The sequence below is a fragment of the Sarcophilus harrisii genome, chromosome X (assembly GCF_902635505.1).
Source record: "Sarcophilus harrisii chromosome X, mSarHar1.11, whole genome shotgun sequence".
NCBI lineage: Eukaryota > Metazoa > Chordata > Mammalia > Dasyuromorphia > Dasyuridae > Sarcophilus > Sarcophilus harrisii.
The window spans coordinates 72957346-72985095 of NC_045432.1; the positions used below are offsets into that span (position 1 = coordinate 72957346).

The following is a 27750-nucleotide window of genomic DNA, read 5'->3' on the forward strand; positions in this document are numbered from 1 at the left end:
TGGTTTTCTAAGTCAATATGCCCAGAATCCTTCTGTACAGGTTAGTGGAGCCTCTTTCTATTTGAATTTGATTTCCCTGATCTACATGCAGAGGGTCATTTGTAGGGGTAAGAGTATCCTAGACACTGATGCTAGGTAGATCTGTGTGTGTGTGTGTGTGTGTGTGTGTGTGTGTGTGTGTGTGTGAGATTCAAGGAGATTTTCTTTCCTTTTCTTTTCAGGATTAATTTATTTTTTGTTATTCTGAATTCAACAAACATTAGCATATATGAACAGCCCCATGTATAAAGAAGAAAAATTCATTGAACTATAAAATACATATAGCTTGCTTTAAAAAGTATATAATAGGTTCAACATTTAGTTCAAAAGCTGCCCTACTTGTCCATGTCTCCCTCTCGATTCCCTTTGGTTCTCGTCTATGAACTTTAAAAAGGTTTCATTGATACTCTTTTCTTTTTTTGGGGGGGGAGGGAGAACAATTTTCTCAATTCCTTACCCCTGAAAAGAAATATCTCTTCTTTCAAATAAACCGAGTAGAGCAAAACCTAAGGGCACATTGCCCATATGGGAAAATGTCTCCCTCTGCCCCTTTAGGCCCGTCCACCTTTCTCCCCCAAGATGCCTCATGCTGCTACTTCTCCATCAGCATCCTTCCTTTGGTTAAAATGCAAATGCCCTGGTAAAAGAGATAAGACATTCGTCCTTTACATTTTAATTCATCATATTTTCCAATTCTTAAGAATCATTCTTCTAGGTGGGGAGGGTGGAAAAAACCATGAAAGAACCCTGCATCCGGGAAGGGAGGCTTCGGACAAACTTCACCTACTTGACCATTTTGTCTACAACTGGCCACGTTCCTGGTAATGTCACCTTGCTGATACTGGCCTGGATTCCTTCTCCTCCGGATTTTAAACAAAACACTAATGCCCCCGAACTCTTACGCACACGCATAGACATGGACAAATACCCCTTCCCCCCCACTGCCAATAAAGGAACTGAAAGAAGATTCTAGCAAGCAAAAATAGAAATTGGAACACAGAAACAGGGAAGGTAGTTTGGGAGAGGAAGCAGCAGCTGGCAAACATCTGCTAAAGCCAGAATGTCAACCATTTACTCTAATTACTCAAAAGTATAAACATATTTTTTTTAAAGAAGGCAAGATAAATGACTTCTAAGCTAAGCTGTTCAGTCCCATAGTATATATATTCTTTTTTTTAGCTCAGACTCATGTAAGAAAGACAATTCTATTCAGCAAGACTATAACCTGCAAGGGGGCAGGGGGGAGAGAAGCATGTCCACTGAAGCATTTATTAAGCACCTTCTGTATACTAGGCACTTTACAAATATTATCTCATTTTACAAATAATATCTTATTTGATATGAGATTATCTCATGAGATTATCAAATGAGATATTACTTCTTATAATTCAGGGAGAGAGGTGCTATCATTAGCCCTATTTTATAGTTGAGAAAAGATTAAATGACTCATTCAGGGTCTCACAAGCTACTCGGTATCTGAGGCTGCATTTGAATACAGGTCTTCTACTCTAAGCTCAGCACTCTGTGCACTGTGGTGTTCCCTAGCTACCTCCAGGAGGGAAGGAAGTAGACTATATTTACCTTGGCATTGGGCCTTAGTGGAAAGGAAACCTGGAGAATATGTGGGGTGGTGGTGGAGGAGAGAAGCCTAGACTTGTTTAAAAAAAAAAAAAAAACTCAATGACTACAGGCAAGTCACCAATTTTGACCTGGGTTTTCTTGGGGATGGAGGGAGAATCAAAACAATTCCCATTGAGAAAGGGTTTTGAGTTGTATAAAAGCGGTTTCCTTTCAACCATACCGTGAAGTCAAGAGAATAAAGTGTATTACTATTCTTCCCATCCTATAGATGGAAAAAACTGGGTTCAAGGAAATTAAAACCAAAAGCTCTGAACCCTGAGGTGCCAAGGGGCTTCCTGATGCCTAGGTGCTGCAGGGCTCATGTCAGAAAGCGTAGAGAATTTCCAAGCTGAAAGGGACCCTGGATCATCGACCCCAACCTTGTGACTTTGTACAGGAGGGAAAACAAGGCCCACAGAGTTGTTAAGTGGTTTGCTGTAAGTGACTCAAAGGAAGTAGCGGGGCTGAGATTTGAACTCGGGTCTTCCAACTCTCAATCCCACACTCTCTCCTTTGTTACATATTTTGTCCACTGTAAAGTGACCAAAGAAGGGTTTTCTATAAGCACGGTACTTCATAGATAGGAAACACTCAAAATGTGCCAACAGATGAAAAACAAACATACTTATCAAAAACCTACTATTTTGATAGTTGGCTAGGTGCTGTTGTCAAGGCAAAGGAGTGGGAGACAAGGGCCCTCTTCTAGAAGCTCCTGAAATGGCTGCATGAGGCCTAATTTTGGATGAAGAGATGGGGAGGGAAGTGGGGAAAGTGTCTAGACAGACAATTTCATCTCCTTAGGAAACTCCTAGAAATTCCCTCTGCATCTTATCTATAAGTAACAGGCAGGGAACTTGCCTGGGGCAGGAAGAAGGTTTGAGTGATTTGCCACACTGCTTTTGCTGATTTGAACTCGGGTCTTCCTAACTTGAAGGCCAATTTTCTATCTTCTACCTCTCAAGGCAGAACATCAAATGAATTGCAGAGATGTTCAGAGAGGATCAAAGGAAGAAATTATCACTGAATGTTAACTCTCACTAAAGTACAAAAAAATCACTAATTTGAGATCCTTTGCCTTGGCTTCCCCACTGCTCCCCAGCTGCTATCTCACCTATGTATGATGCTCTCCATTGTAATGTGAACCCCGGTAACATTTTGGCTCATTTTCAAGCAGATGTACCCATCTGCACATCTCCAAAGAACTCTGCCCAACTGGGAGCTCAGGCCAGCTCTCTCCCAGGCAGCAGTTGTAGCTATGAAGGTTTATGTGGTCGTTTCCAAGTGCTGTGACAATGAACTGTTACAAATATTCCATTTGACAGCAGCAAGAAACTATGCTCGTCAGAGGCACATGAAGAAGGAAAGGGAGAAGCATTTATCGGGTACTTACTATGTGCCGGGCATTGGTCTAAGCTTTGGACAAATGTTATCTCATTTGATCCTCATAACAACCCTGGGAGGTAGGTGTTGTTATTATTCCCATTTTATAGTTGAGGAAGCTGAGGCAAACATGTTGACCGACTGGTCCAAGGTTATACAATTAATGTCTGAAATAGGATTTGAACTTGGGTCTTCCCAACTCCAGGCCCAGTGCTCTCGATTTACTGCATTATCTTCAATTCAAACATAACATTTAATAAGCACCGACTGGGTACAAGGACAGGGAAGAGAAAAACACAGGTGGAGCTATCCTTGCCTTTAGTAAACTTCCATTCTAGAGAGGCAAGGAGGACAAATATCTTTCCTGTATTGGAATTTCAACAAATGTTTGCCGAATTGAAATGGGCAGGTTCAGCAAGCTTACCATTGGCAGCCCTCCCTGGGACAAATCGGGGCCCTTCTGATAAGATTAAAAAAAAGTGACCCTCATTGGAACCCATTGAGGTACACAGATATCGCCATATTTGATTCCTTAACATCATCTAACTTAAGGAAAACTCTGAACTATCTGCCTTCTATTTTTTTATTTTTATTTTTAAATCATTTTATTTTCACAACGTGCATAGTTTTCAGTATTCACCCTTGTGTTCCACATTTTTCTCCCTCCGTTTTCCCCACAGCTAGTAATCCAATAAAGATTAGACACGTGTAAGTTCTGTGCCTATTTCCCCAACATCATGCGGCACAAGAAAAATCAGATCAAAGAGGGGAAAAATGAGAAAACAAGCAAGCAAACGACAACAAAAAGAGTGAAAATACCATGCTATGATCCATATTCAGTACCCACAGTTCTCTGGATTCTGCCCTCTATCCTTATACCGTGTTCCCTCTTTGTTACAAAGACCAAATCTATCTTCAGACAAGGCTTTCTCATAATATTCCCATAGACACCAAAACAATACAGAACTGTGATGCATTTGTATTCAGGTTTCTAGTTATTGTAGTCTTAAAGGAAATGCAAGCTTGGAAGTGGCTCAAGAAACAAGATATAGAAACCAACTTACTTTGTATTTCTTTGGCTGGCTGTCGGTGACTTCTACCTGGTAAACTAGGCAGTTGCTCTCAAAATTTTCTGGACTTTCCCATTCCACATACAGACTGTTATTGTGAAGGAAGAGGGCCGTTATGATGGGGTGATTGGGTTTCACTGCAATGTGGAAATAAAATCAAGAAGTTGAATAAGGCCAGATCTCATTTAAGCTCAGTGTGCACATACAAGAGCAGACAGAGATGCTGAACGGTCACTTTGATGTCAATATATAGCATGCATCCCTGTTTATACTGGAATTATCTGAAAAACAGCATCCAGGCAGGACCTTCTGCTCGAGTGTAACTCATGTGATAGTGGGCAGGCATGTAATGGATGGCACAGGTAAAACTGTGGAGAAGTCTCCCGACTGTCTCAGAATCATGCTAATGGCCAGACAGAGAATGGTACCCAAATCTTAGTAAGCCTCAGGTTTTATCCTTAGCCAATCCAGTTTTACAACAGTCAGTGCTGATCAAGCCTGAGTCCTTCACTAGAGGGGAGAACATTCTGGTAAGAGAAAAGAAATTGAAGCCAGTAGTAGCCAAAGACTTTCTTTTCTTTGATCATTAATGTCCATGGAAAGAAAAGGCCGAGTTGAACTTTGAGCCAAGTATGGAGACCCACTTGGTTGGTGGCAGCAATTTCACATCTAAGACCTTGAAACTGGGCCACCATCTTTAGCTTCCTCATGGATTTTCCTTCATAGATATTTGGGGATGAGTAGTAGATGGTTCTTGCCTGTTCCTGCAGTATAGCCTTCCTTGCTTCAATGCATCTGCTCTAGTTCCTGTCATTTAAGTGGGTCTTGGGCTCTCTTTCAAATATAGTTCAGTGTGTCCTGAATTTTTCCAGCTTGTGTTCGGTGACCTACATGCTCATTATCGAATTATGTGGCAGGTCTAGAATTGAACTAGCATCTCCTCAAGCTCCCCACATGACATGGGTCTACCAAGAAGGAGGTTACAAAAATCCAGCCCACTTGTCACTGGGAAGCCAGTTCTTATGTTGGGAATGAAATGAAAACATTAGCAGCAATTATTTTCTGATTATCAAGAGATGGAACTTACCAGAATTCAACCAAGTGATATTATAGGAGGGTCTGACTGTTCTGGCTGTATCTGTGACCATGATTTGAATTTTTTCAGAACCTGAAACATTTCTTTGAAGCAGATCGAAAGAACACCCTATGAGTTGACCCTCCGTATAGTAGTTTGTACACTGAAGATTTTCTTCCAGAGGGCTGTACCTACAAGGTAGAGAAATAGAGACGATGCACTCTATAAAGTATTTAGACGGTATTTCAAATTCTAGGAGAGGCTGAACTTGAGGTACATGGCTGTGGAAAGCAGGATGTACTGTGAGAAAGGCCAAGTTGATCCCTTAAATTTGTTTTTAGAAGCAGTTTCCATTTACATTGTAGAAAGGAAAACAATTCCACCACAATCTACGGTGGAAAGGGAAGAGAGTTGTACCTGGAGTCAAACTGTGTCCGAGGAGTAGCTTTTTATTCAATGATAAGAGTTTACAGTAAAAACAGAACAAAACAAAAACGCTAACCAAAAAAATTGTGCCCTGCCCCAGCCATGCTCTCCGGTCTGTATGGACCTCTGGGGATTTACAGGTTAGCTTCCCCATTACACTGAGAGCTCCCTGAAGGCAAGAACAAGTCCTTAGCACAGTGCCTGGTACACAGCTGGCACTTATGAAATGCAGCAGAACAGAGGCCAAGTGTGAGGGAGCTGTGCCATGTGGAGCTTTGGTGTGTGGGGCTTCAAAGTTCAGCCTGAGGAGCCCACAGCCGCCCTCCTTTCCATTTCATCTGTAGAATTTCCCTTTTTTCATTCTCCTCCTTCCTTTCCTCCTCTGCTAATTAACCTTCCTCCCAGAGTAGCCTTCAAAGCCTAGTCCTGAGCCTTTGGCTCCATAGTCATCCCTGGGATCCAGTAACCAATACCTCTCTGCTACTGACACCTCTCAAGTCAGCATCACTGGCTCTGCCTTTTCCTCTTTATTCTCATCCCATATTTACAGTTACCTGACCACCACTGCTGCTTGCGCTTCCTACAGACCCCTCAAACCTGACATGCTGAAAGCCAATTCTCCCTTCCCTCTCCCAGACTGCTCTTCTCCATCTCTGTCATGAGCAGTACCATCAGCATTCTTACCATCTCCCGAGTTAGGAACCTCAGAACCCCAATCACTAAGTCCCCACCCTTTCTTCCTTTGAAATATCTCTTAGATGAATTCTCGTTTCCACTCCCAATAATGTCGCCCTAGTCCAGGTTGTTGTTTCACCACAGGCCTGGAAGACTCCTCTGGTCTTTTGCACTGCCAGTCTCTCTCCATCTTCCAATTTCTCTTACTTTGAGCCACCAGATGATTTTTCCTAATGTTTATAATTTCAAATTCAACTCCCTAGATTTCAAGAAGGTCCTCCACAATCCATCTCCACAGAACTTAATACATCTCCCACTGTTCCACGATACACCTTCTACTACATTCAAATCCCCACTGGGCCCCGAGTTGGTCATGTCCCTTAAAAATAGCTGAGAGATGTTAAAAAAGAGTTATGCTCACTTCTCAATACTTGCTCTCTCATCCAATGGAACTCCCCCTTTTTTCCTGGAAACAGTAGTGCGGTTAAACCAAACCAGCATATTAGCCATACTGGATAACGTGTGCCTTATTTCATACCTGTAGTCCACCACCTCTGTACCAAAAGGTGCAAGGTAGCTTTCATCATTAGTCTTCCCAAGTTGAGACTGTTTTTCTTTGCTTTCCATTTCCAAATATGAAGAGACATGCAAACTAACCAACAGGAAGCCGAACCAGAAAACCAGTCCCCATACTGGCTGGGACACACATGTACATGATACACGCACAGGGTTAGGAACAGACCAGTATGAAACGGAGACTAGCCTATTGTTCTCATTGTTGGTTTGGTAAAAGACATTTTGACTCGGATTTCTGATCATATGGCCATGTTGGTTTAGAAGGGTGATTTTTTTTTCCCCATTTTTAAGGAAAAAAAAAACCATGAGGTGATCAACACACAAATGGAAGACAGCATTTAAAGCTGACCAAACTTTCCAGAATAATGAAGGTTGTCAGAATCTCCCTAAATTCACGGGCCTGGAGAGTCTGTACTTGGCAGGGTTATTTCAGCAACAGATTAACTCTGCAGAAATTCAAGGCGTCCCTTTAAGCGCGAGAGTGTTGCAGACAGTTACCAACCCCCCCTTTCCTTTTCCTCCTTCTCCAGCTGAAGTAGGGAAATGTGGCAAAACACTTTGTCCCTTTTCCTTCTGGTGTACCCGGCAAGGGGGTGGGTGAGGGTTCGGTGATCACATGGTAGTTTCACAATTAAGGGGCGAGTTCTTGGGGGGGGGGGAAGCCCACACAAAGGCGGGGAAGCAGGAATCGGCGCTAGCCTCTGAATCTCCTAGCCCAGTGTCCAACGGCAGCTTTTACAAACAGCAGGGAAGACGGAGCCCGCATGGATCTTACTCATGGGCTCTCTGGCAAGCAAACACAATGAAAAGGCAGCGTTCTAATCAAAGCTGAGGGACTGAGCCACCAGTGGCATTTTGAGCATTTATTTTTAAAAAATCCACTATCTTCCTCCAACTGAGCACCAGACAGACAGTAAATCATAGAATTGGGGCCACAGAGAGACTTGTAGGAGCTCTTTGGATAAAAGGAGGAGTTCGGCTATCAGGAGCCATGCCAAGATGTACCTTCTATGGAGGCTGAGCTAACTCTTCTCTCAGGCTTTATGTTTATTAGAATTCACCTCTGGGGCATGTGAGGGGTATGTGTGCTTCCTAATGTTGCACCAGACTCCCAGTTCAGAGCCATGTGTGACACTGTCATTTCCCCAAGGTCTGAACCCCACTTACCAGTAGTACAGAGTGTAGTTTGTGTCAGGAGGTGCCTTCTTCCCAGGGAGCCATGTACAATTCATTTGGCTCAGGTTGTGCCAAATACACCGAAGTCTTGTGACAGCGGACTCTGGGTCACCTGGAAAACCACAGGTCAGTGCAGCTTAGAACACTGTCTCCCCCCTTCTCCCCATACAGGAGAAGAGCCGATTCGCTTCTGCCTGCCCTTGTCCTCCCCCACCGTCTCCAACTGTGGTGCCATCTTTTCTCACAAAGTGAAAAGTCTCTTAGAGCTGTTGCAGTGATCAGAGAAAATATATGTAAAGACCGTGGCAAACTTGAAAACACCATATGAATGTGAACTTTTATTATTTATTCCTATTATGTGTGCAGAACAATGGGGAGAAGCCATCAACTTGAGGTTACTTCAGCTGTGGTCACAAGGAGTTGGTCTTGTTTGCCCCCACTTTCCCTTTCTGTACTTTCTGAATTCACACAGCCCAGGGAGGCCCACCAAGGTCACAGTCACTTCTTTCTTTTATTCTCAAGATGTTCTTTCAGCACTTGAATAAAGAAAGGCCTGAAAGTCTAGGGCAGCATTTCCAGCTTCGTAAGAGCATCTCCCCACCTCATAAGGGAGAAGGCCAGCTTCAAGAATCGAATGGCCCAAGGGCTCTGTGGTCCCCGACTAAGTCACAGCAGGCCTCTCGCTGCTATCCCTTATTTTAAAGCTGTAGCAAAAATCCTTCCTAGATATGCCGGTTTGTGCTCCCTGAAGCTCTGTTCTAGCCCCTTGCTCTCCACACCCTCAGCCAGTTGTTTTCTCAGTTGTTCTGTCTGTGGATAACCAAATCCACGTATTTCTTCTGTTAACTACTATGGATGGGTTAATATGCCGAGCTGGGAGCTTTCTCAACATTTTCATAGGAGCCTTCCAAAAATAATGGCCTAAGCCAAAAGAATGACAAGAAGGATGAGCAATTCAGGCCTCATGGCCTGAAACACAAACACAAAGAAAAAGAAATCTGGGCTGGAAGTGGCCATCTAATGATTTCATTTTGTTGGCAGGAACATAAATGGTTCTTTGGACTTCCCTTGGGTCACACTATGTAGTTACTTCTTAACCCTAGAAACAGCCTGTATTCTTTTTTTAACCCATTCACTGTCTTCCCCCCCACATCCCCGGAGACAAAATCTGTAAAAATACAGAAAAAACCCACAGCTCTTGTTCCTGAGAAGCCTGGCTTTGTGGCCTGCGAGTGGCCCTAAATGGTATCTCATCTCTGTAGAGGCCTAATGAACTAAGGAAGACACATAACAAGTGGTTTTTGAACCATTATTCTTAATTATTAAGGATTTTCGAATATAAGTTAGAAATGTTCTTTCCAAAGTATTCATCGTAAGGTAGGGGCTGTCGTTTCCGGAGTTGGTGGCTAGGCCCCAAAAGCTTCACTTCTTAGGGAAAAGGAGGCACAGAGAAGAAGGGTGAGCTCACATCCTAATCCAAGTCCTCCCTTCAATCCCTGGCCTAGGATCCACATTGACCTTCATCCTTTCTCCCATTCTGAGAGTGGGAAAGCCAGCTAAGCTAAGCAGATAAGGCCAAAAAGGATTGGCAGGGAGCTGCCTTCCTGTACAAAGGAAGGGGAAGATGGAGGAATTAGCTGCTGTGGGGCAATGACAGAGGCCTGGGGTTTGAAGAATTTCCAACTTGCTCATTTATCTCATCACCTAGCCATTTTTACCAAGAATACAGCCCTGCTAAGGCCAATTTGGGCCGTTCTCAATGCTGCTCCACTTGGGGGACAGCACCTAGCTGGTCACAGCCGCCCTGTCACATTCTCCAGCCCGGTTCCAGGTAACATAACAATAAGTAACTACAGGCACCAAGGGAAAGGAGACAACCTTGAACAGCCTGAAGAAAAATGGTGCTCTTTCTGCTCTTTCAATTTCTAAGAGCTAATCACAAGGAAACCCATTTCTGCTAGACTGCTGGGCTTTTGTTTGTTTGCTTTTACATAAAGTGCTATTGGCTCCTTGTCTACAATGTTCTCTCGGGCTCTCTCCCTCCCTGCTGCTCACTCCCCCTTCCCCTCTTCCCTATGTTCTCACTCATACAATAGAACTAACAGAAGTGAAATCGACCACCTCAGTGGCCAAGGAGCATGCTGGGAGATACTCTGAAATCAGAAAAGGGGCGGAATATTTGGAGCACTTAGATCTCTCAGCAAACACAAAGAAAAAGAAATCTGTGCTGGAGGAGGCCATTTAATGGCATCTAGGAATAACATTCAGGATCTCTACAGGAAAGGAAGGGCAGAAAAGGAAAGGGCTAAGAAGGGGGAAAGGTTGATTTACAAGTCATTAGCAACTACTGACCAGTATGCTTTCTTTCTCATGTCTATAACATCTTTGTGAGAATGCTCTGGGTAAAAAAACAAACAAAAAACCCCCCACTTTTCTTGATTAAAACAAGAGAAGAGGACGGGCTCTTATTAAAATTTTTATCCCTGACTACTTCTTTATATGATGGCTGAAAGGGGAATGGAAAGATAACCCTGTGCTTATTATTGATCATTTTAAAGCCCCAAAGGCTCTCCTCAGTTGCCGCCGTTTCCCCACAGACATACAAATCACAGAAGACTGTGACTGATGTCGGCACTTGGCAGATGATTGAACGGAGCTGCCAGAATCATTGATGTTGAAATGTAAGAGAAGGAGGTACACAAAGCTCCTGTGAGGCTCTCAGCAGGCGGGGCGGCTTTTCTTGGAGCGGCCCAAACAAAAGGAGGATTCCTATTCCACCACAAGGTCCTTTTACAAATGACACCAGTCTGGTGGGATTCGGTTTGTTCTATTTCTTCCCCAGTGGGCAGATCGGGGAGCCAAGGTATGAAGTAAAGGAGAACATGGGAGCTTTTAATGTGTGGAAAACCTTGCAAACAATCAGAACTATGGCAAGTGGAAGGGAGTGCCTGGGGAGGAAATAATGAGATTCATATGAATTCGGTAAGCCAAGACTAGCTGACACCAGAGTGGCTGTGAGTGCTGTAGAGGAGATTCTTCTGTAAGTCAGACTAGATGGCCAGAGATCCCTTCCAAATCCAAGATTCTGTAAATTTTTTTTCTGAGAGGCAGGGTTATAAGTGACCTGTGCAGGGTCACACAGATAGTGGTAAGTGTCTGAGGCCGCATTTGAACTCGGGTCCTCCTGACTCCAGGGCCAGTGCTTTACTACTACACCATCTAGCTGTCCCCCCATCCCCTGCCGATTCTATAAATTTTTGATGAAATCATGGCTCCACCATAAATTATTTACATATATTATATAGAAAGTGGTTCTAAAATCCAGTTTCTAGATGGCAGTTTCATTTGCAGAGCTCCCTTCCTATTTCAGTTGTACACTTGGAAAAATATAAGCTCATCTTGCTGCAGTGAAACTTGTGAAGTTGAAGCCAGCCTGACTACACAGGAAGCACTGGGATACTGAGATGCTGAAAGGTTCACCATGTCCTCTTCTTCCGCAATAAATTCCTTGTGATTTTCAGGATTAAATAGAAAATCTCCCATTAGCCTTTGAAAATCCTTCATAACCTAGTACCTTCTGATTTTTCCTGTCTTCTTAGACCTTACTCCTCTCCACGTTCTCTGATCCAAAGGACCTATGTCCCAGTATGGAGTCCCAGGATGAAAGTCCAGGCGTTTTTCTCTGGCTGTCTCCTAGGCCTGGAATACTCTCTCACCTCCTGACTCCCTTCAAGTCTTCACTGAAGTCGTCCCGCCTTCTCCAAGAAGCCTTTCCCAGTCCTTCCTTTTGAGATGACCCTCACCTTATTCTATAAATATATCACTTGTACATCGCTGCTTGCACTTTGCCTCTCCTATTAAAATGTGAGCTCTCTGACGGCAGGGACTGGTTTGGTTTTTCTTAACACAGTATCCAGCACATAGTAGGCACGTACTAAATGTTGTTGGACCGACTCCAAAGCTTTTCTGGAGTACTCTGCCTATTTCTTCTTTGCCCTCTTGCATCATGCTTATCTGTGCACACGTTCTCCTACGAGTCCCCAGGAGAATCCACCTTCTTTTAAAAGGAGATCATCATTTTCAGGGCTTAGCACAGTGACACGCACACAGCAAGTGCTTAATAAATCTACATCGACTTGGATGGTATCTATCCTACGAGAGTACCACGGGCCCTAAGGCTCTGACAGTAGAATCCCTTGGGTTAAAGTACTGTGTTAGAATGCAAACGTATATGAAGCCATTTTCACCCATTAACGTGACAACACTGACTAATGTATGGGATTGGGCTAGAAGGGCCTTAACTCTGGTAAGCTTTGAAAATACAACCAGAATACTACTTACTACCAGTGACCATGGCTGTTTACCTTGGAGAGGGTTTAGGGAACAGAATCCAATTTCTTCATTTGTTAGCTTGGAAGATTATCATTTCGGAGCTGGAAGGAACCTCCAAGGCCATCTGGGGCAGGCAGCTCCCTCATGTTAAAGGTGAGAAAATTGAAACCAAAGGAGAGTAGACGTCCAGCCTAAGGTTACGTGGCTGCTTAGAGAGCTGAGATGCTTATTTGGAGTTTATAGAACGTTATGCTACCATACAAAATGTCTCATTTACTGGTTGGACGTTAAACAAGTCAGCAATGGTTTCGAACAAGCTAAAGTTGGAATAATGGGGCAAGAAAGATAGATGAAAGAGACAAGAGACAGCTTAAGAGTTCTAAAGGTAGCATGGCAGCACCAGTAGGGAAAAGTGTAGGGTAAGCAGGGAATGTTGAAAAGAAACGTTACCTATTTAATAAAGTTCACCCCAAACCAGTTTGAGGACCAATGAGCCATGGAAGCATGGACAATATGGATTTATTCTCTAAACGAATGTTCGTAGCTTCATGAAATCTCACAGAGGGAAAGAACGTCAGAAGCCAGCTAGTCTATATCAGACCTGAACAAGCTTCCCCTGTAGTGTATCCAAGTGGTCAGCCAGTCTGTGGTTTAAGATCTCTAGTGAAAAGGAACCCATTCTTACCTGAAGAAGCCACTCTACTTTGGGATAGCTCAGTTTAGGAAGATTTCCTTTGCTCTCTGACATGTTGACTCATTGCTCCTAGTTGTATCTTCTAAGGCCAAATAAAACCCATCTAATCTCTGCTTCCATAAGACAATTCTGCAAATACGTCACCAAACCCTCTCAGTTACAACTCAAAAGGCTCAGATACTCCTAAGGCTTATATAACAAGACCCGTAAATGGAAAGATGAGTCTTTTCCTGGTTGCCCTCCTATGGATATGCTCAAACTCTCACAGAATCCTTTCTGAACTGTGGAGGACAGAGCTGAACAGGATATTCTTTATGGGGTCTGACTATAGGAGAGAACAGGGGGATTACCACCTCCATTCATTCTAAACATTCTGTTTCTCTTGATGAAGTTCAAGAGTATGTTCCTCTTTTTTTAAGTTACATTTTATATTAACCGACTAGGTCAAGCTATTGACCAATACTCAGTTTGAATGGACTTGAAGGACCATCTAGCCCAACCTAGGAAAGTGAGGGAAAGACTGTGATCACTGAATTCAGAATTTTATCTTGGAGGCACTGGGGAGATACTGAAAGCTTTTGAGTAGAGAAATGACCTGATGAAAATTGAGTACTCAGATTCTAGTATTTTATGCTGGCTGGAATGGAGAAAGGAATAACTGAGGCAGGAAGACCAGTCAGGAGTGATGAAGGCTTACGCAATGGGTAGCCAAGGCCTAGAAAAAGGGGAATGATGTAAGAGATGGCATCCAGGTAAAAGGAATCCATTGGTCTTTAGGCCCAGTGATTAAATATCAGTATCAGAGAGTTGAGTCCAATTTGACTGGATTTTTGAGCCTGGGTAAATGAGATAGTGTTTCCATTAATCAAATGAGAGAAATTGGGAAAGAGCACAGATTTGGGTGGAGATGTCCTGCAGGGTGGTAAAAATGTGAACCTGATGTCCAGGAGAGATTGAGGAGTTACCCCCACAGAGGGGATAGGTTAAGGCCTAGAAGCAGATAAGGTTCCCAAGAGAGTGACTGTAAATTGCATAAATGTGTTTACACATATTGAATTTAACATAATTTTAACATCTATAACATATATTGAATTACTTGCCATCTAGGGAAGGGGGTGGGGGAAGGAGGGGAAAATCTGAAGCGCAAGGCTATGCAAAGGTTAATGTTGAAAAATTATCCGTGGATATGTTTTGAAAATAAAAAGCTTTAAAAATAAAAAAGAGTGACTGTAGACTGTAGAAAGAAGAAAAATGAGATGAAGATAAGGAACTAATAAGACAGAGAAGTGGCCAGAGATGCCCAAGGAGAGAGCATTTGAGTACACATCAGAAATAATACAGACTTGGCAGGAAAATGGGCAATGATGACTTGGGAAAGAGCAGTTGCAAATAAGTGGTGGGGACAGAAGGGTAAGAAGGATGAGTGAAGCTGGGTAGCAAAATGAAGGAGTGAAACGAAGTAGCAGGATGGACAGAAAGTTCGGTGCTAAGGACAGGACAGGATGGAAGTTGTTAGACATAAAAACAAACCAGTAGATAGGGAAATTTAAAAGCAAAAAATACATAGTAGGTGTAGGTTTTAGACAGCGGGAATGCTACTACTTCCTCTGAAATGGGACACAGAGAAGAAGGTGGCTTACAGCGGGGGTCCTCAAACCATGGCCCGCGGACCAGATGTGGCAGCTGAGGACGATGATCCCCCTCACCCAGGGCTAGGAAGTTTCTTTATTTAAAGGCCCACAAAACAAAGTTTTTGTTTTTACTCTAGTCCGGCCCTCCAGCAGTCTGAGGGACAGTGAACTGGCCCCCTCTTTAAAAAGTTTGAGGACCCCTGGCTTAAAGTATGGAGGAGGAGAGTTAAAGGGATTTCTCCAGATGGCCTCCATCTTTTCAATACAGCAATTTAGTTCAATTCTACCTTGAGTTGAGTGAGTAGAGTTGGGAGTTTGAGGACTACAAATACTTTAGAATTGTTCCTCTGAGGAATACTAGAGATTGGATAAGAGATGCCCTAAAGGGCTGCCAAAAAGTCCCCAAGGGCCAACCTGGCAGAGAGCAAGAATTTGCAGTAGAGCTAATCTGTATTTGGGAACTTGATGGAGTAAACTCTAGCAAATTTAGGAGTAAAAAAAAGTAGATGGGAGGGATTAAGTAGAATTAGGGATTGGCAGGGCAGGGGTGGTGACTGGTTTAAGGAGTTGAAGGATCCTAGGACAGTAATTTTGAAGGAGTTGAGTACAGGGTCCAGGCTGATTAGGGAGGCCCAGTTTGAGCTTTGTGGCATCTTCCCTTTCTCCCTACCAGTCACCCTACTGCAGGGGTCCTCAAACTTTTGAAATAGGGGGCCAGTTCACTGTCCCTCAGACTGTCGGAGGGCCGGACTATAGTAAAAAAAAATTTGTTTTGTGCACCTTTAAATAAAGAAACTTCCTAGCTCTGAGTGAGGGGGATAATCGTCCTCAGCTGCCATGTCTGGCCCACGGCCGTAATTTGAGAACCCCTGCCCTACTGTCTAAAGCTAACCTCTTCCCACTCATTTCATTGATATCATTTTTTGCTATCCACACACACACACACACACACACACACACACACACACACACACATCTACTATCTACTGTCCTTCGCTGTCTTGAGAAATACTTAGTTCTCCCCAATTTAAAAAGCACTCTTATTTGACTCTATTGCTTCCTTTACCTACTGGTTTTTTTCCAGTATTTTTCAAAGGCCAAACTTCTTGTAAAAAAACGTTGCATTTGTTGTCTCCATTGTCACCCATTCATTCCCTAAGTCTCACACCTGTCTACTGAAATTGGACTCCCTAAGGTCACTGATGACAAGCCATTCACCAAATCCAATGGCTTTTCCACTGCCCCCACCCTAGATGAGCTGTCTCTGTAGCAGTCACACACTGCTGACCACAAAGGCCTAAGGAGGATCTTTTGCTTAGCTTGCATATGACCCTATCTCCTCCGCTTCCTTCTGCCTCTTTTCTGGCCCCTCTTAGGTCCTGAACCATAAGTTTTGGGTCTTGGTTCTCTGTCCCTTCTCTCACAGGCCGTTGGCCATTGCCAGGATTCCAAGCAGGAAGGGACTCACTGGATTAGCCTCATTTTAGAGATAATTTTACCTTCCGGGGGCATGGTGCACATTTGTACGGCAGCACTAGGATTTGTGCTCACCACGCTGCACTGTGATCTCACTTGGAGGCAAATTCTTTCATTTAGGGCCACTTCTTCGGTCCGAAAGTTGTTTAAACTGATTATCTAGGAGTAAAGACCAAAAAAAGAATGATTATATCTTGTGAAGGGAGGAAAACATGTCCAAACTGAGACGTTAACTGTGTTTCATTTCTGGGGCCCAGACCTGTGGTAGCATTGCTACTGGGAACCACCTCCACCAAACATATGGCAAAGTGCTTTTCAACTTTGGGCCTTAAAGGACTTCTTAGTGCTGCAATACGCCCAGGGTCACACAACTAATATGTACCAGAGGCAGGATCTGACCTCGAGTTTTCTTAATTGCAAAGTCAGCCCTCTATCCACAATATCATGCAGTCTCTTCTTAAATGTAATTTGAAAAGAAATACAAGGAGCATCCAAACTGCCCAATACAGTCCCAAATACCTTCAGAAATAATGGGAAATAAGCTTATTCTCAAATTAAGTATTCATAAGGCCATATGTGAAATATACCTCAAATAAAGAAAAAGGTGTCTGTTCTTAAGTACATCTGCAAATGAAAGATTATCCTGTTCTGCAATAGATCAGGTTTAGATTCACGGAGATATCAGTACAGATAAGTTTTTTTTTTTTAAATTTTAATAGCCTTTTATTTACAGGTTATATGTACGGGTAACTTTACAGCATTGACAATTGCCAAACCTCTTGTTCCAATTTTTCCCCTCCTTCCCCCCACTCCCTCCCCCAGATGGCAGGATGACCAGTACATGTTAAATATATTTAAATATAAATTAGATACACAATAAGTATACATGACCAAACCGTTATTTTGCTGTACAAAAAGAATCGGACACAGATAAGGTTTCAACTTGGTTCTTGGTACTCAGACCTTCTCTGCTCAAAACTCACAATCCTAAGGGAATTCTGAACATTCTAGCATCTCATTCGAGACTAATACACTCTAATGGGAATAATAGTATTTCCTCTTTTTTTGGTGAAAATTTTTATATTTTTTTTCAGATTACATATAAAACAGTTTTTGACTTTTGTTTTAAAATTTGTTTCGAGTCCCAAAATTTTCCCCTTCCCCAAGATGGCAAGCGATTAGCTATAGATTGGATATGTGCAGACCCGGAAAACATTTCCATTAATAATTATATTTTTAATACTACACTGTCAAAAATGAATAGCTATGCTGGAAAAGCTTATATTATAACATAGGGGTCAAGGTCAAAATCAAAGGGGGAAAACCCCAAAGCAAATGGGACCATAAGAAGCCCATAACAGTGATTATGATCTAGATATTCCACAGATAATTTTTCTCTAGTCTTCTCACAAGAGTCTGAGATAAGCAGAACTTTCAGCTTTGAAGAAGCCATCTCATGAACACAGAGGAGAGGGAGGATTAATCTCAGCCAACTCTACCTTTTCCTCTTATTGGCTATCCTGAGCCTAATTAAGGACTCATTAGAAATTTGAGACCAGAGTGACCCCTGAAATGACTCCTCAGGCCCAAGGCTCATTTGGCTGGCTCATACTGTATTTCTTTTTAAATGATCTCTGATCAGTGTTTCCATGAACTACTGTGTTAGTGTCAAGTTTTTTGATGAATTTAGCAAGTGAGATGGGTCTCTCTCCTCCTGACCTAAAACTGGGGTAACACAGGCTTTTTCTATTATGGTAATGATACCCAATCATTTCTCACTGTACAGTGAAAAACGACTATTTTTTGGTAATGCTTAAGAAAGAGCTAAGACCATTTTTATGGTCTCTGAATCGCAAGCCTAAAAATGACCTTCCAAGATTACTTAGTCACTTGAAGATATTTAAATTCTAACTCTTGAATCCTAAATATCTAGTTAAATTGTTTCTTAAACATACTGCAAAGATACATGAAAAGATACTGCTGATCCATGTGCTTTGCAAGCCACAGAGAGGAACTAATAACTCCTTAGTAATTTCCTTTTGAAAATCTTTTTTTTTTTTTTGTTCCATTTTAAATTACAAATTGTCTTCTTCCCTCCTTTCCCACCCTGAACTAGAGAAGGGCAGTCACTGGACACAGAAACAAACACACACACAGATGTATATGCACATATGTAAAACCAAACTATGCATACTTCTATTTATTAGTTCCTTCTCTGGAAGTGGATAGCATATTCTTTCATAGGTCCTCTGTTCCTAATTTGAATATTTATAATACTCAGAATCACCTAATCATTCACAGGCGTTCTTAGAACAGTGCTGTTGTTACTATAGACAATGTTCTCTTGGTTCACTCAATTCACTCCTTATTTTAAGCAAGTCTTTCCATATTTTACTAAAATCAACCTGCTCATAATTTGTTATAGCACAGTAGCATTCCAGCATAATCCTATCACGATTTGTTTAGCCATTCCCCAGTTGATGGGGATTCCCTCAAATTCCATCCTTTGTTGCCACAAAGAGAGCTGTGATAAATATTTAGAATATATGGATTCTTTTCCTTTTCCCCTGATCATCCTTGGGAAACAGACCTAATAATGCTATTGCTGGGTCAAAAGGTATACATACTTTTATAACTCTTGGACCATAATTCCCGATTGCTCTCTAAAATGGTTGAATCCAATCATGATTTTAGTAGGCCCGGGTATGCTACCCACTTCCTGATGAAGAAGATGTGGTGCAGAGGGAGATGTAAATATTGTAGAGATGACCAATTTGGGAATTTCTTTTGCTTTGGCTATATTGGTTCTAAGAGTTTTGTGTTTCTTTTCATTTTTATCCATTGGTGAAAGGTGAGGAGAGAAAATGGATGGTATTAAGATTTGAGTAAAATAAAAAAGAAAAAAACAAAACAAAAGGGTTGGATCAGTTCACACTTCCACCAACAGTGTATTAGTGTCCCAATTTTTCCACATCCCTTGCAACATTTGTCATTTCCCCTTCTATCATTTGAGCCAATCTGACAGGTATGAGATCTCAAAATGGTTTTAATTTACATTTTTGTAGTCAAGAGTGATTTGGAAGTTTTTTTAAGTAATGACAATAGGTACTTTTGATTTCTTCTGTCTGTTCTTTGACCATTTATCAATTGAAGAATGACTCAAGTTCTTATATTTTTGACAAAGTTTTCGAGTATTTAAGATATGAAACCTTTATCTGAGAAACTGTCTATTAAATTCCCTCTTCTTGCCCCCCATTTTCTGTTTTCCTCCTAATTTTGGCTACATTGGTTTTAGTTGTATAAAACCTTCTTAACTTGATATAATCAGAATTATCCATTTTACATTTCACAATGTCCTCTTGGCCATTTATAAATTGTTCTCCTATCCTTAAGTCTGATAAATATGTTCCATGCTCTTCTAATTTTCTAATGATCTCTCTTTTTATCTAGATCATATATTCATTTTGACCTTATCTTGGTAAATAGTGTAAGTACTAGTCTATTCCTAATTTCTGATAGACTGCTTTCCAGCTTTCCCAACTTTTTTTTTTTAACCAAATAATGAACTTTGATCCCCACAGCTTTAATCTTTACATTTGTCAAGCACAGGGTTCCTATAATTATTTGCTACTGTGTTTTGTATGTTTACAGTGCATTAGACTTTCCATTTCTTATCAAGTGCCATACAGTTTTGATAATTATGATCTTATAATATAGCTTAAGATCTGGTATCGCTAAACCTCCTTCATTTACACTTTTTTCATTAATTCCTTTATATTCTTGACTTTTTCTTTAAAATCAATTTTATTTTTTTTTCTAACTCAGTAAAATAAAATTTTGATAATTTAATTGGGATGGCATTGAATAGATTAGTTTGGATAGAATTGTCATTTTAAAAATATTGATTCTGCCCAACCATGAACAATTAACATTTCTCCAAGTATTTACATCTGACTTTACTTGTATAAAAAGTGTATGATAATTATGTTCATGTAGTTCCTGGATTGTCTTGGCAGGTAGACTTCCAGGAAGGTCTTTGACCTTCTCAGGTCTTTTAGGCTGCCTATGGTTATTTTGAATGAGGTATCTTTTACTATGGCTTTTTACAGAGTTTTGTTAATGATATATAAAAAAGCTGATGATTTATGTAGATTTATTTTATATCCTGCTACTTCGCTAAAATTATTTCAACTTTTAGTTATTTCTTTTGTAGTCTAAATTTAACGAACCCTCTCCCCTTTTCCCTTAGAAAAAAGTACATTTCTACACAAAAAGTAAGCCAGGAAAAAGTTATATGGGAAACCCACGAATCACTTATACATAGTTTGCTTTTTCAATAATCTCTTTGTTTCAGAAACCTAAAGCCCTAAAGACATTAAGGGCAACAACAGAAAATATAAATTCAATCTCTTGTTATAGAGGATCTAAGAAACTGAAAGCTCAGGGAAGAGAAACTGGTTGGATTAGATAATTTAACACAATCGACCAAAAATTATTCACACTGACTTGGTGAAAACTAGGTTCCTCACCAGGTTAGCTGCTGAGTGAATTTCGGTGGCACAGGCCTTTGGAAAGACTGTTTACTGAGTTACTGAAGTGTCGTTATTGGCGTAAGTGGAAGAAGTACATATGTTGTCCTACTTATCCTTGAGATATTGATGTGTAATGAAATTCACTTCAATTTTGAGAAAGGTTAAAAGATGCCCCATCAGCTGTGTGTGTTTAGGTAACTTCTCATTATTAGAAGCAACTGCCTTTTGTCTGCACTCATTCTAAGTGGTTTTGTGGCAAGAAGCTATTCAGTGTGTACAGTTGATTACATTAAATGATGTAAAAGGTGTGAAATCTCTTTGAACGATTATAATGACACTATGATGGGCTTGTGGGAGTGAAGAGCATTGAAAAACCAGAACACGTGTGATTTCTCACTAGGATCTTTTATAAATGCAAAGATTTTGAAGATATCCCATTTTCTCAATATTTGTGTTTGAATTGTAACTTGAAAATGCAAAAAGAGAAATCCCCAACCGAGATGAGATGGTACTTAGCCAACCTTTTGGCAGGATTCTGGATGCCGATTTTGCGCTACCAATGCAATAAATAGCAAGAACAAACTTACCCTTGAATGAAACATACCTTTTCCTCCCCCAACTGACTGTTATACCACAGCTTACATGTTGCATTGACACCTTCGGGAGGACTCCACTGCCAGTATATTGTACAGAGGTTCTTCACGGAAATGCTGAAATTGGTCACGGGTGGGGGGCTGGCTTCTGTTCAAACCAAACGTGAGAAAAGTCTTGGTTTGTTTTCTTTAACAAATATCTCTTGGTATTATTGATGCCTCGTTGACTCTTTTCATTTGTGTGAATGTTTTGAAAATCTAGACTGTACAGCTCTGGGTCTTGGCTTCCTCTGAAGTCTCCTCAGACTCGATCTTCAGCAGCCACTTTTAGAGTAAGGGGGCACCCTAAGGAAGCTAGGGGGCACCAAAGTGCTGAGCCTGGAGTCGGGAAGCCCCAAGTTCAAACCTGGCTTCAGATACTTATTAGCTGTGGGATTCTGAACAAATCAGTTAACCTTTGTTGGGCTCAGTTTCTTCAGTGGTAAAATAGGAATAATAATTCTGCCCACCCTTCCTTCCAGGGATGTTTTAAGGATCAAATGAGATGATGTTTGTACAGCTCTTGGCACAAAGTAGACAATAAACACGATTGCTTCTTCCTTCCCCATGGTCTTAAGGCTATCTTACTGAAAGTAAGAAACCTTTTCAATTTCTTTCTAGTAAGTCTTTGCTAATGGACCTAAAAGCTTTTGAGGCAGCACTTACTCGGGCTCTGGCTTTCTTATGTCCCATCTTTCTCTCTCCTCAGTCTCTTTTTCCGCCTACCCCCCCTCGCTTCCCCCGTTGTGAGAGCATTTAAAAGCACTCTATAGTTCCTGAAAGCAGCAATTTGTTCCAATTCATTGTGCAGCCACAGCTTTTAATCATCTGAGAAGATGGAGAAAGCCATTTGTGCCCCTTCCTGTGTTCTAGGAAAAGGAATGGGCTGTTTCGGGCCAGTCTCTCTAATGACATGGCTGCTTCCTTCTTTGCCAGTAACATTTTTGATGGAGGCACTGGCTAGTCCCCTGGGTTTCCTTTTCAAACTTGTGGCCATTCTGATTTCTAACACGTTAAAAAAAATTTTCCTGTTAATTTTTTTACATTTATTCACATCAGTTCAGTTCACATCAAGGGCCGGCGTGCCATGACTATACTCCCTGTGCTAGAGACAAAAAGAACTAAATCCAGCTGCTGACCGTAGGAAATGGCAGACAAGCTAACTAGGGGGAAGAGGGCTGGGGAGGGCTGCCGGGGAAGGCTTCACCAACAAAACAAAACAAAACAAAACAAAACAAAACAAAACCCAGCAGCAGCTGAATTAAATTTTGAAGGGGAAAGCAGGATTTCCATAGGCAGAAGTTGAGCTATTGGGTTCACTTTAAGCACAGGGAATAGATAGGGATGGGAAATGGTAGGAAAGAGCAGGGGACAGTAAGTAGTGCAGTTGGCTTGGAAATGTGGAACGTATGAAGGCATGTAAGAGAGAGGTCTGAAAGGAAGGTTGGAGTCAGGTTGTGTAGGGCCTTGAATGCCAAGATCAGAAGATTCTATGCTATTTTGTAATAGGTAGCCTTGGAGAAGTTTCCAAGAGTGCAGTGATGAGATCAGGCTGGGGCACTACAAGATGACCTGTGTGAAAGGGAGCCCCTGGACACTGGAATGGCAGTTAAGCACTTATAAGAGTCTCAGTGTCCAAGACAGGAGTGAAAGATGATTCCAAGTCCTTGAATCTGGGTAACTGGGAAGTTGCTACATGAAGTAGCTACATGCTACAACCTCCCCCCTCGAGCATCAGTTTTGAAGATGATGAATTTTGGCCCCGTGGAGTATGAGATACCAATGAGGTTGTGCACAATGCTATGGCCAACAGGCAGGTGGACACTGAGGGCTGGATCTCTGAGTAGAGATCAAGGGGAGACCCAGATCGGGGTGCTATCTGCCTTGAGGTAAGAAGTGAAGATAAAAAGAGAGAAGAATGAGAGAGACAGATTTAGGGGGAAGATGAGAAGTCAGCAAAGTAACTGTCAGATAAGTGTCTCGGGAGAGGATGGAGGATCAAACGCAAAGGAGAAGGTCATAGGAAGGGTCCTTTAGAGGCTACTGAGTACGATCTCCTTTTTCAGAGAAGGAAATGGGGGCTGAGAGACTTGAAGTCATTTCTCAGGGTCACATAACTAACCAAGGCTCAAAGATAGCATTTGAACCCTTCCTGATTCTAAGTTCAATGTTCTACCCCTTAATTACAGTTTACACACACACACCTCAACTGTGTACAGAGAATTGTGCTAGATCGGAGTGGGAGAAATAGAAAATGTAGTTAAGGTACATAGATATGATAGAAAATAATGCTGTAGTAACACGATTGTATAATTCACTGTATTAGATGCAAGTTAAAATATTATGTGAGATAAATTTTCTGGAGAGGTTATGGGGACTGAAATGGAGGAAAAAAAGAACAGTGGTACCATCCAAGTCATTTAAATGATGGAATCACAAGCAGCCTAAAGAGGGTGAAAGAATGAGCAGAGGAAACTTTTTAGACTCAAATCGTAGTCCCAGAGGCCAGTTAATCCACCAATCCCATTTTAAAGATGAAGAAACTGAGGGTCAGGGAAATGATGTCATTAGTTACAGGTCACACAGGTAGAAAGCATCAGGAGAGTTTGAAATTGAGTCCTTGTTTACCAGTTCTTTACATTATACCTTGCCGAGTATCTTTAAAACAAAACTTTTAGTCTTTGTCTTATGTACAACCTCCCAGTCCCACTCTAGGACTTATATAAGGGGTCTAAGCTAAAGTTTTACATCCAAAGATCGCTTATTTTCTGATAGAAAAACATATATTCTTGATATTTACTTCAGTATTCCATGGCACTGAAATTTTTCAACTTCCCTAAATACTAAAAAATTGCAATTCTCTCTAGAAAACTTTCTTTAATAGCAATGATTTGTGGTCTAGATGCCTTGATTGACCACAGAGGACCAGAGATTCAGAGCTAAAAGGGACTCGGAGGCTAATGGGAGCATCCCTCTCAGTTTAGAGATGAGGAAGCAGAAGTTCAGAGAGTTTGTGACTTGTCCAGAATGACAAGCAAGTGTCGAAGGCAGGATTCAAATTTGGCTCCTCTTGATGACAAAGGCCAATGCTCTTTCAACAATGCCAAGTTGCCTCTCAAAACAGTAACAAAAATAAGAACTTGGGGATGTAACTTTAGAAAAGGAAAATAATCCTTTATATAACCGAAAATATGACAAAAATGACCAAAATCACTATTCTTGAGATTATGAAATTTACCAAACTTTCCCACAAAACCTCAGATTTTTGTCTCTACTATAATGAACACAGTAGGGGTGGATTTCTGGGAAGAGATAAAACATCGCCATGATCTTGCCACTTTACAGAGACGGAGTGTAGTGTTGATTTTGCTAGGTTTGGGGTCAATACTGGCAGATATTTGATGGCTGTATGCCCTGAGGCTCCATTTCCTCATCTGTAAAATCAGGACCTTATTATGTATGTTGCTTATCTTTCAGTGGTTTTCTGATAAAAGTATTTTGTAAAAATCTCTATAGAAATGTGACAAATTATTATAACCTTTGACTCTTTTCTTTCCATCCTTCAGTCAATAACCAAGTCTTATCCATTTTTCTTTCAAATGTCTTTCATATTTATACCTTCCTCTCCATTTGTCATCTGATAAATATCAAGTCCTTACCATGTGCAAAGCACCGAGACAGCTGTTGAGATACAAAATTGTCTAAGATGTGGCTTCTGCTAACAAATGATTGGAAACCTAGCATCTTAAGACAATTTTACATGAGAATTCATCACATATTCCTAGATGCCAGCCTTTTCCTTATCTAATTCACCTCACAAAAAAAAAATGTTCTTTAAATGTTACTTTCATCTTGTCATTCCCCTACCAAAAGCCCTCCATGGATCCTTATTGCCTAAATCAAATCTAACTTATTTCTACCTATTTAACATCTCATTATTTTTCCCCATGGTCTGCTCTGGCCAGATCAGCCAAAGCCCATACATTAAGCTCACTTCTCCCTCCAGGAGTCTTTTGACTCCAAGTCTTTCTTTCATCTGAAGAACCCTTCGTTCTATCTTTTAGAGTCCACGCATCTTTCAAGGCCCTTCTTAAGTTCCTCTTCCTCCACGAAGCTTTCTGTGGTTACTTCAAGCTTGGTCCTTCGCTTTTTACTGGAAACTACATTATTGATGACTTATAAAATAACAACAAAACAACATTTGTTTTGTAGGAAACAAAAACATTAAGGCAGCTAGGTGGGCACACTGGACAAAATGTCCAGTTTAGTGTCAGGAAAACTCCCAGAGTTCAAATCTGATCTAAGACACTTGTTAAGTAGGTGGCCCTGGCCAAGTAACTACCCTGTTCGTCCAAGTTGCCTCATGTGTAAAAGGATCTGGAGGAGGCAATGGCAAACCACTCCAAGTAACTTTGCCAAAAAACCCAAACGGGGTCATGAAGAATCGGATACAGATAAAAAATGACACACAACATCTCAAAACAATTCAATGTGAACCACTTTGCCCGATTTTGCTACCAGATGCCTCTCTGACCCCTCCCTACCTTTCTAGCCTCCCCCTGGCCCAATTCCACTTCTCAGCTTGGAAACAACCATCATTCCTATTTTTTTTTAAATTCCAAACCACTTTCTGGAACCCAGCATTTAATTCAGATGGGGACTGTAGTCAGTTGCCAGGTGATCCTTATGTTTAAGAGGTAGTTCTGTATGGTGAAACCAAATCACCCACTCGGCTTCCTGCCTGGTGGCAAGTGACTTTATGGTCCTCTAGGCCAATGGAGAGAAACAACAGTGGGAATGATTTGGGAGTATCTGAATTTGAATATTGGCTGTTAGTAGGCACTGAGTAAGCGGCTTCCCTTCTCTAAGCTTCTAGCTTCGCTACTCGTAAAATGTGGCAGTTCAGCCTGGATGTTCCCTAAAGTTCGTCTAAGACCCCAAATCATGTGATTTTCTGAATCTTGTTTCCTCAGTGGGATTGCCAAACGAAGTGTGTGTGTGCGTGTGTGTGTATCTATTAGTTAATCAGATCCGGGAGTCAGTGTACAAAAGAGATTTTTTTTAAAGCCCAGTAGATAAGGCAGCGGTAGAAAACCAAAGGGAAATTGACAAGCTTTCCTGCCCTTGCAGCCTCGGTGTCTCCCTCCGGCCGTCCAGGACCAAAGTGGATTTCGCCCTCGACGACTCGGGAGGGGTGAAGGGGAGGGGACCGGGCGGCCGCATCGACCCCGGCAGCGGAGCCGAGAAGATCGGGTGGTCGTGGCTCCAGGTCTCTGCCGGCCTTAGCCCCTCTGCTCCGCCCCCTCGAGCCGGTTAATTTCCCCCGGCTACGGCCAAACTTCCTGGCTTTCCGTGGGCTTCAGATCCCGGGAAGGAGAGGGGGAAAGTTCGGGCTCCCCCGGCCGCAAGTTCAGGCCACTCCCCCGCCTCGGGGTCTGGACCCCTGTGGCTCTCGAAGATGAAGACCCAGGCCTGGACTCGGACCCCGGGCCGGGCCCGCCCCGATCTCCTGGCCGCTTCAGCCCCCCCCCCCGCGTCCTCCCCTCTCCCCGGGGCCGCACTCACCGCTCGCGATCTCGCCGTCGGCAGCGCCGAGCGCCGCCGCTGCCCACAGCAGGCAGCCGATCGCCAGCCCCTCCATACAGCCCCTCGCTCCCAACCCCGGCCCGGCCGTGGCCTAAGTTCAAGGGCGGCGGCGGCAGCGGCGGAGGAGGGGCGGGAGGAGAGGGAGGGGGCGGGGGAGGAGGCGGCCTCCTCTGGGCTTCCAGAGCTACTTCCCGACTCCAGCTCTCGGGCGGGCGCAGCCCGGGAAAAGGGGGCGTGGTCAGACGGGAAGAGTCGCGCCGGGCCCGCCCCCTCTCCTCAGGTAACCCTGGAGGGCGGGGCAAACACCTGGCCAGCCTTCTCCCCTTGCTCCCAGTGCGGCCTGGGCTATCAGGGCCACCTGGGCCTTCCTTTGGGAGGAAAAAACAAAAACAAAAACCCCCGGACCTCTCCCAGGTCCGCTTTAGGCGGGATGGGGCGGAGCTCTTGCCCTCGGCCGGGACGCCTGGGCCGCGCCACCGCCTCCCGGGCTGGCGCTCTCTCTCTCTCTCTCTCTCTCTCTCTCTCTCTCTCTCTCTCTCTGGCGCGCGCAGTGGCTTCTGGGGTCATGGCACGTGGACTGGGCTGGCACGGGGATTGCGGGGAGGGAGGCGCGACAGCTTCGACGTCTGAGTGAAGCCCCTGGAAGGTGCGGCCGGGCAAAGCCCGTTCTAGTTTAGAAAGTTTGATTGAAATAAGTTTTCTATATACATACTGTCAATCTCTAGCCAGACTGTAAAGACTTTTCATGGAAGGAGCAGAATCCCAAACTATGGATGGCACTGAAACTTTTTTTAGATCTTTAGGCCCCTTTCCCGCGGCCCCGGAGCCGC

General features: G+C 42.6%; 1 protein-coding gene across 1 annotated transcript in view; it reads right to left on the minus strand.

The window, feature by feature from the left end:
- The window catches only part of IL13RA1 (interleukin 13 receptor subunit alpha 1), a 36996-nt gene extending 9583 nt beyond the window's left edge, over positions 1 to 27413 (minus strand). The window contains exons 1-6 of the mRNA XM_031944975.1: positions 26900 to 27413; positions 21307 to 21443; positions 16194 to 16329; positions 8029 to 8149; positions 5197 to 5375; positions 4104 to 4246 (exon numbers count right to left, since the gene is read on the minus strand). Coding sequence (XP_031800835.1) covers positions 4104 to 4246; positions 5197 to 5375; positions 8029 to 8149; positions 16194 to 16329; positions 21307 to 21443; positions 26900 to 26975 — 792 coding nt within the window. The 5' untranslated portion in view covers positions 26976 to 27413. The remainder of the gene's footprint in view (positions 1 to 4103; positions 4247 to 5196; positions 5376 to 8028; positions 8150 to 16193; positions 16330 to 21306; positions 21444 to 26899) is intronic.
- Positions 27414 to 27750: the final 337 nt, after the last annotated feature.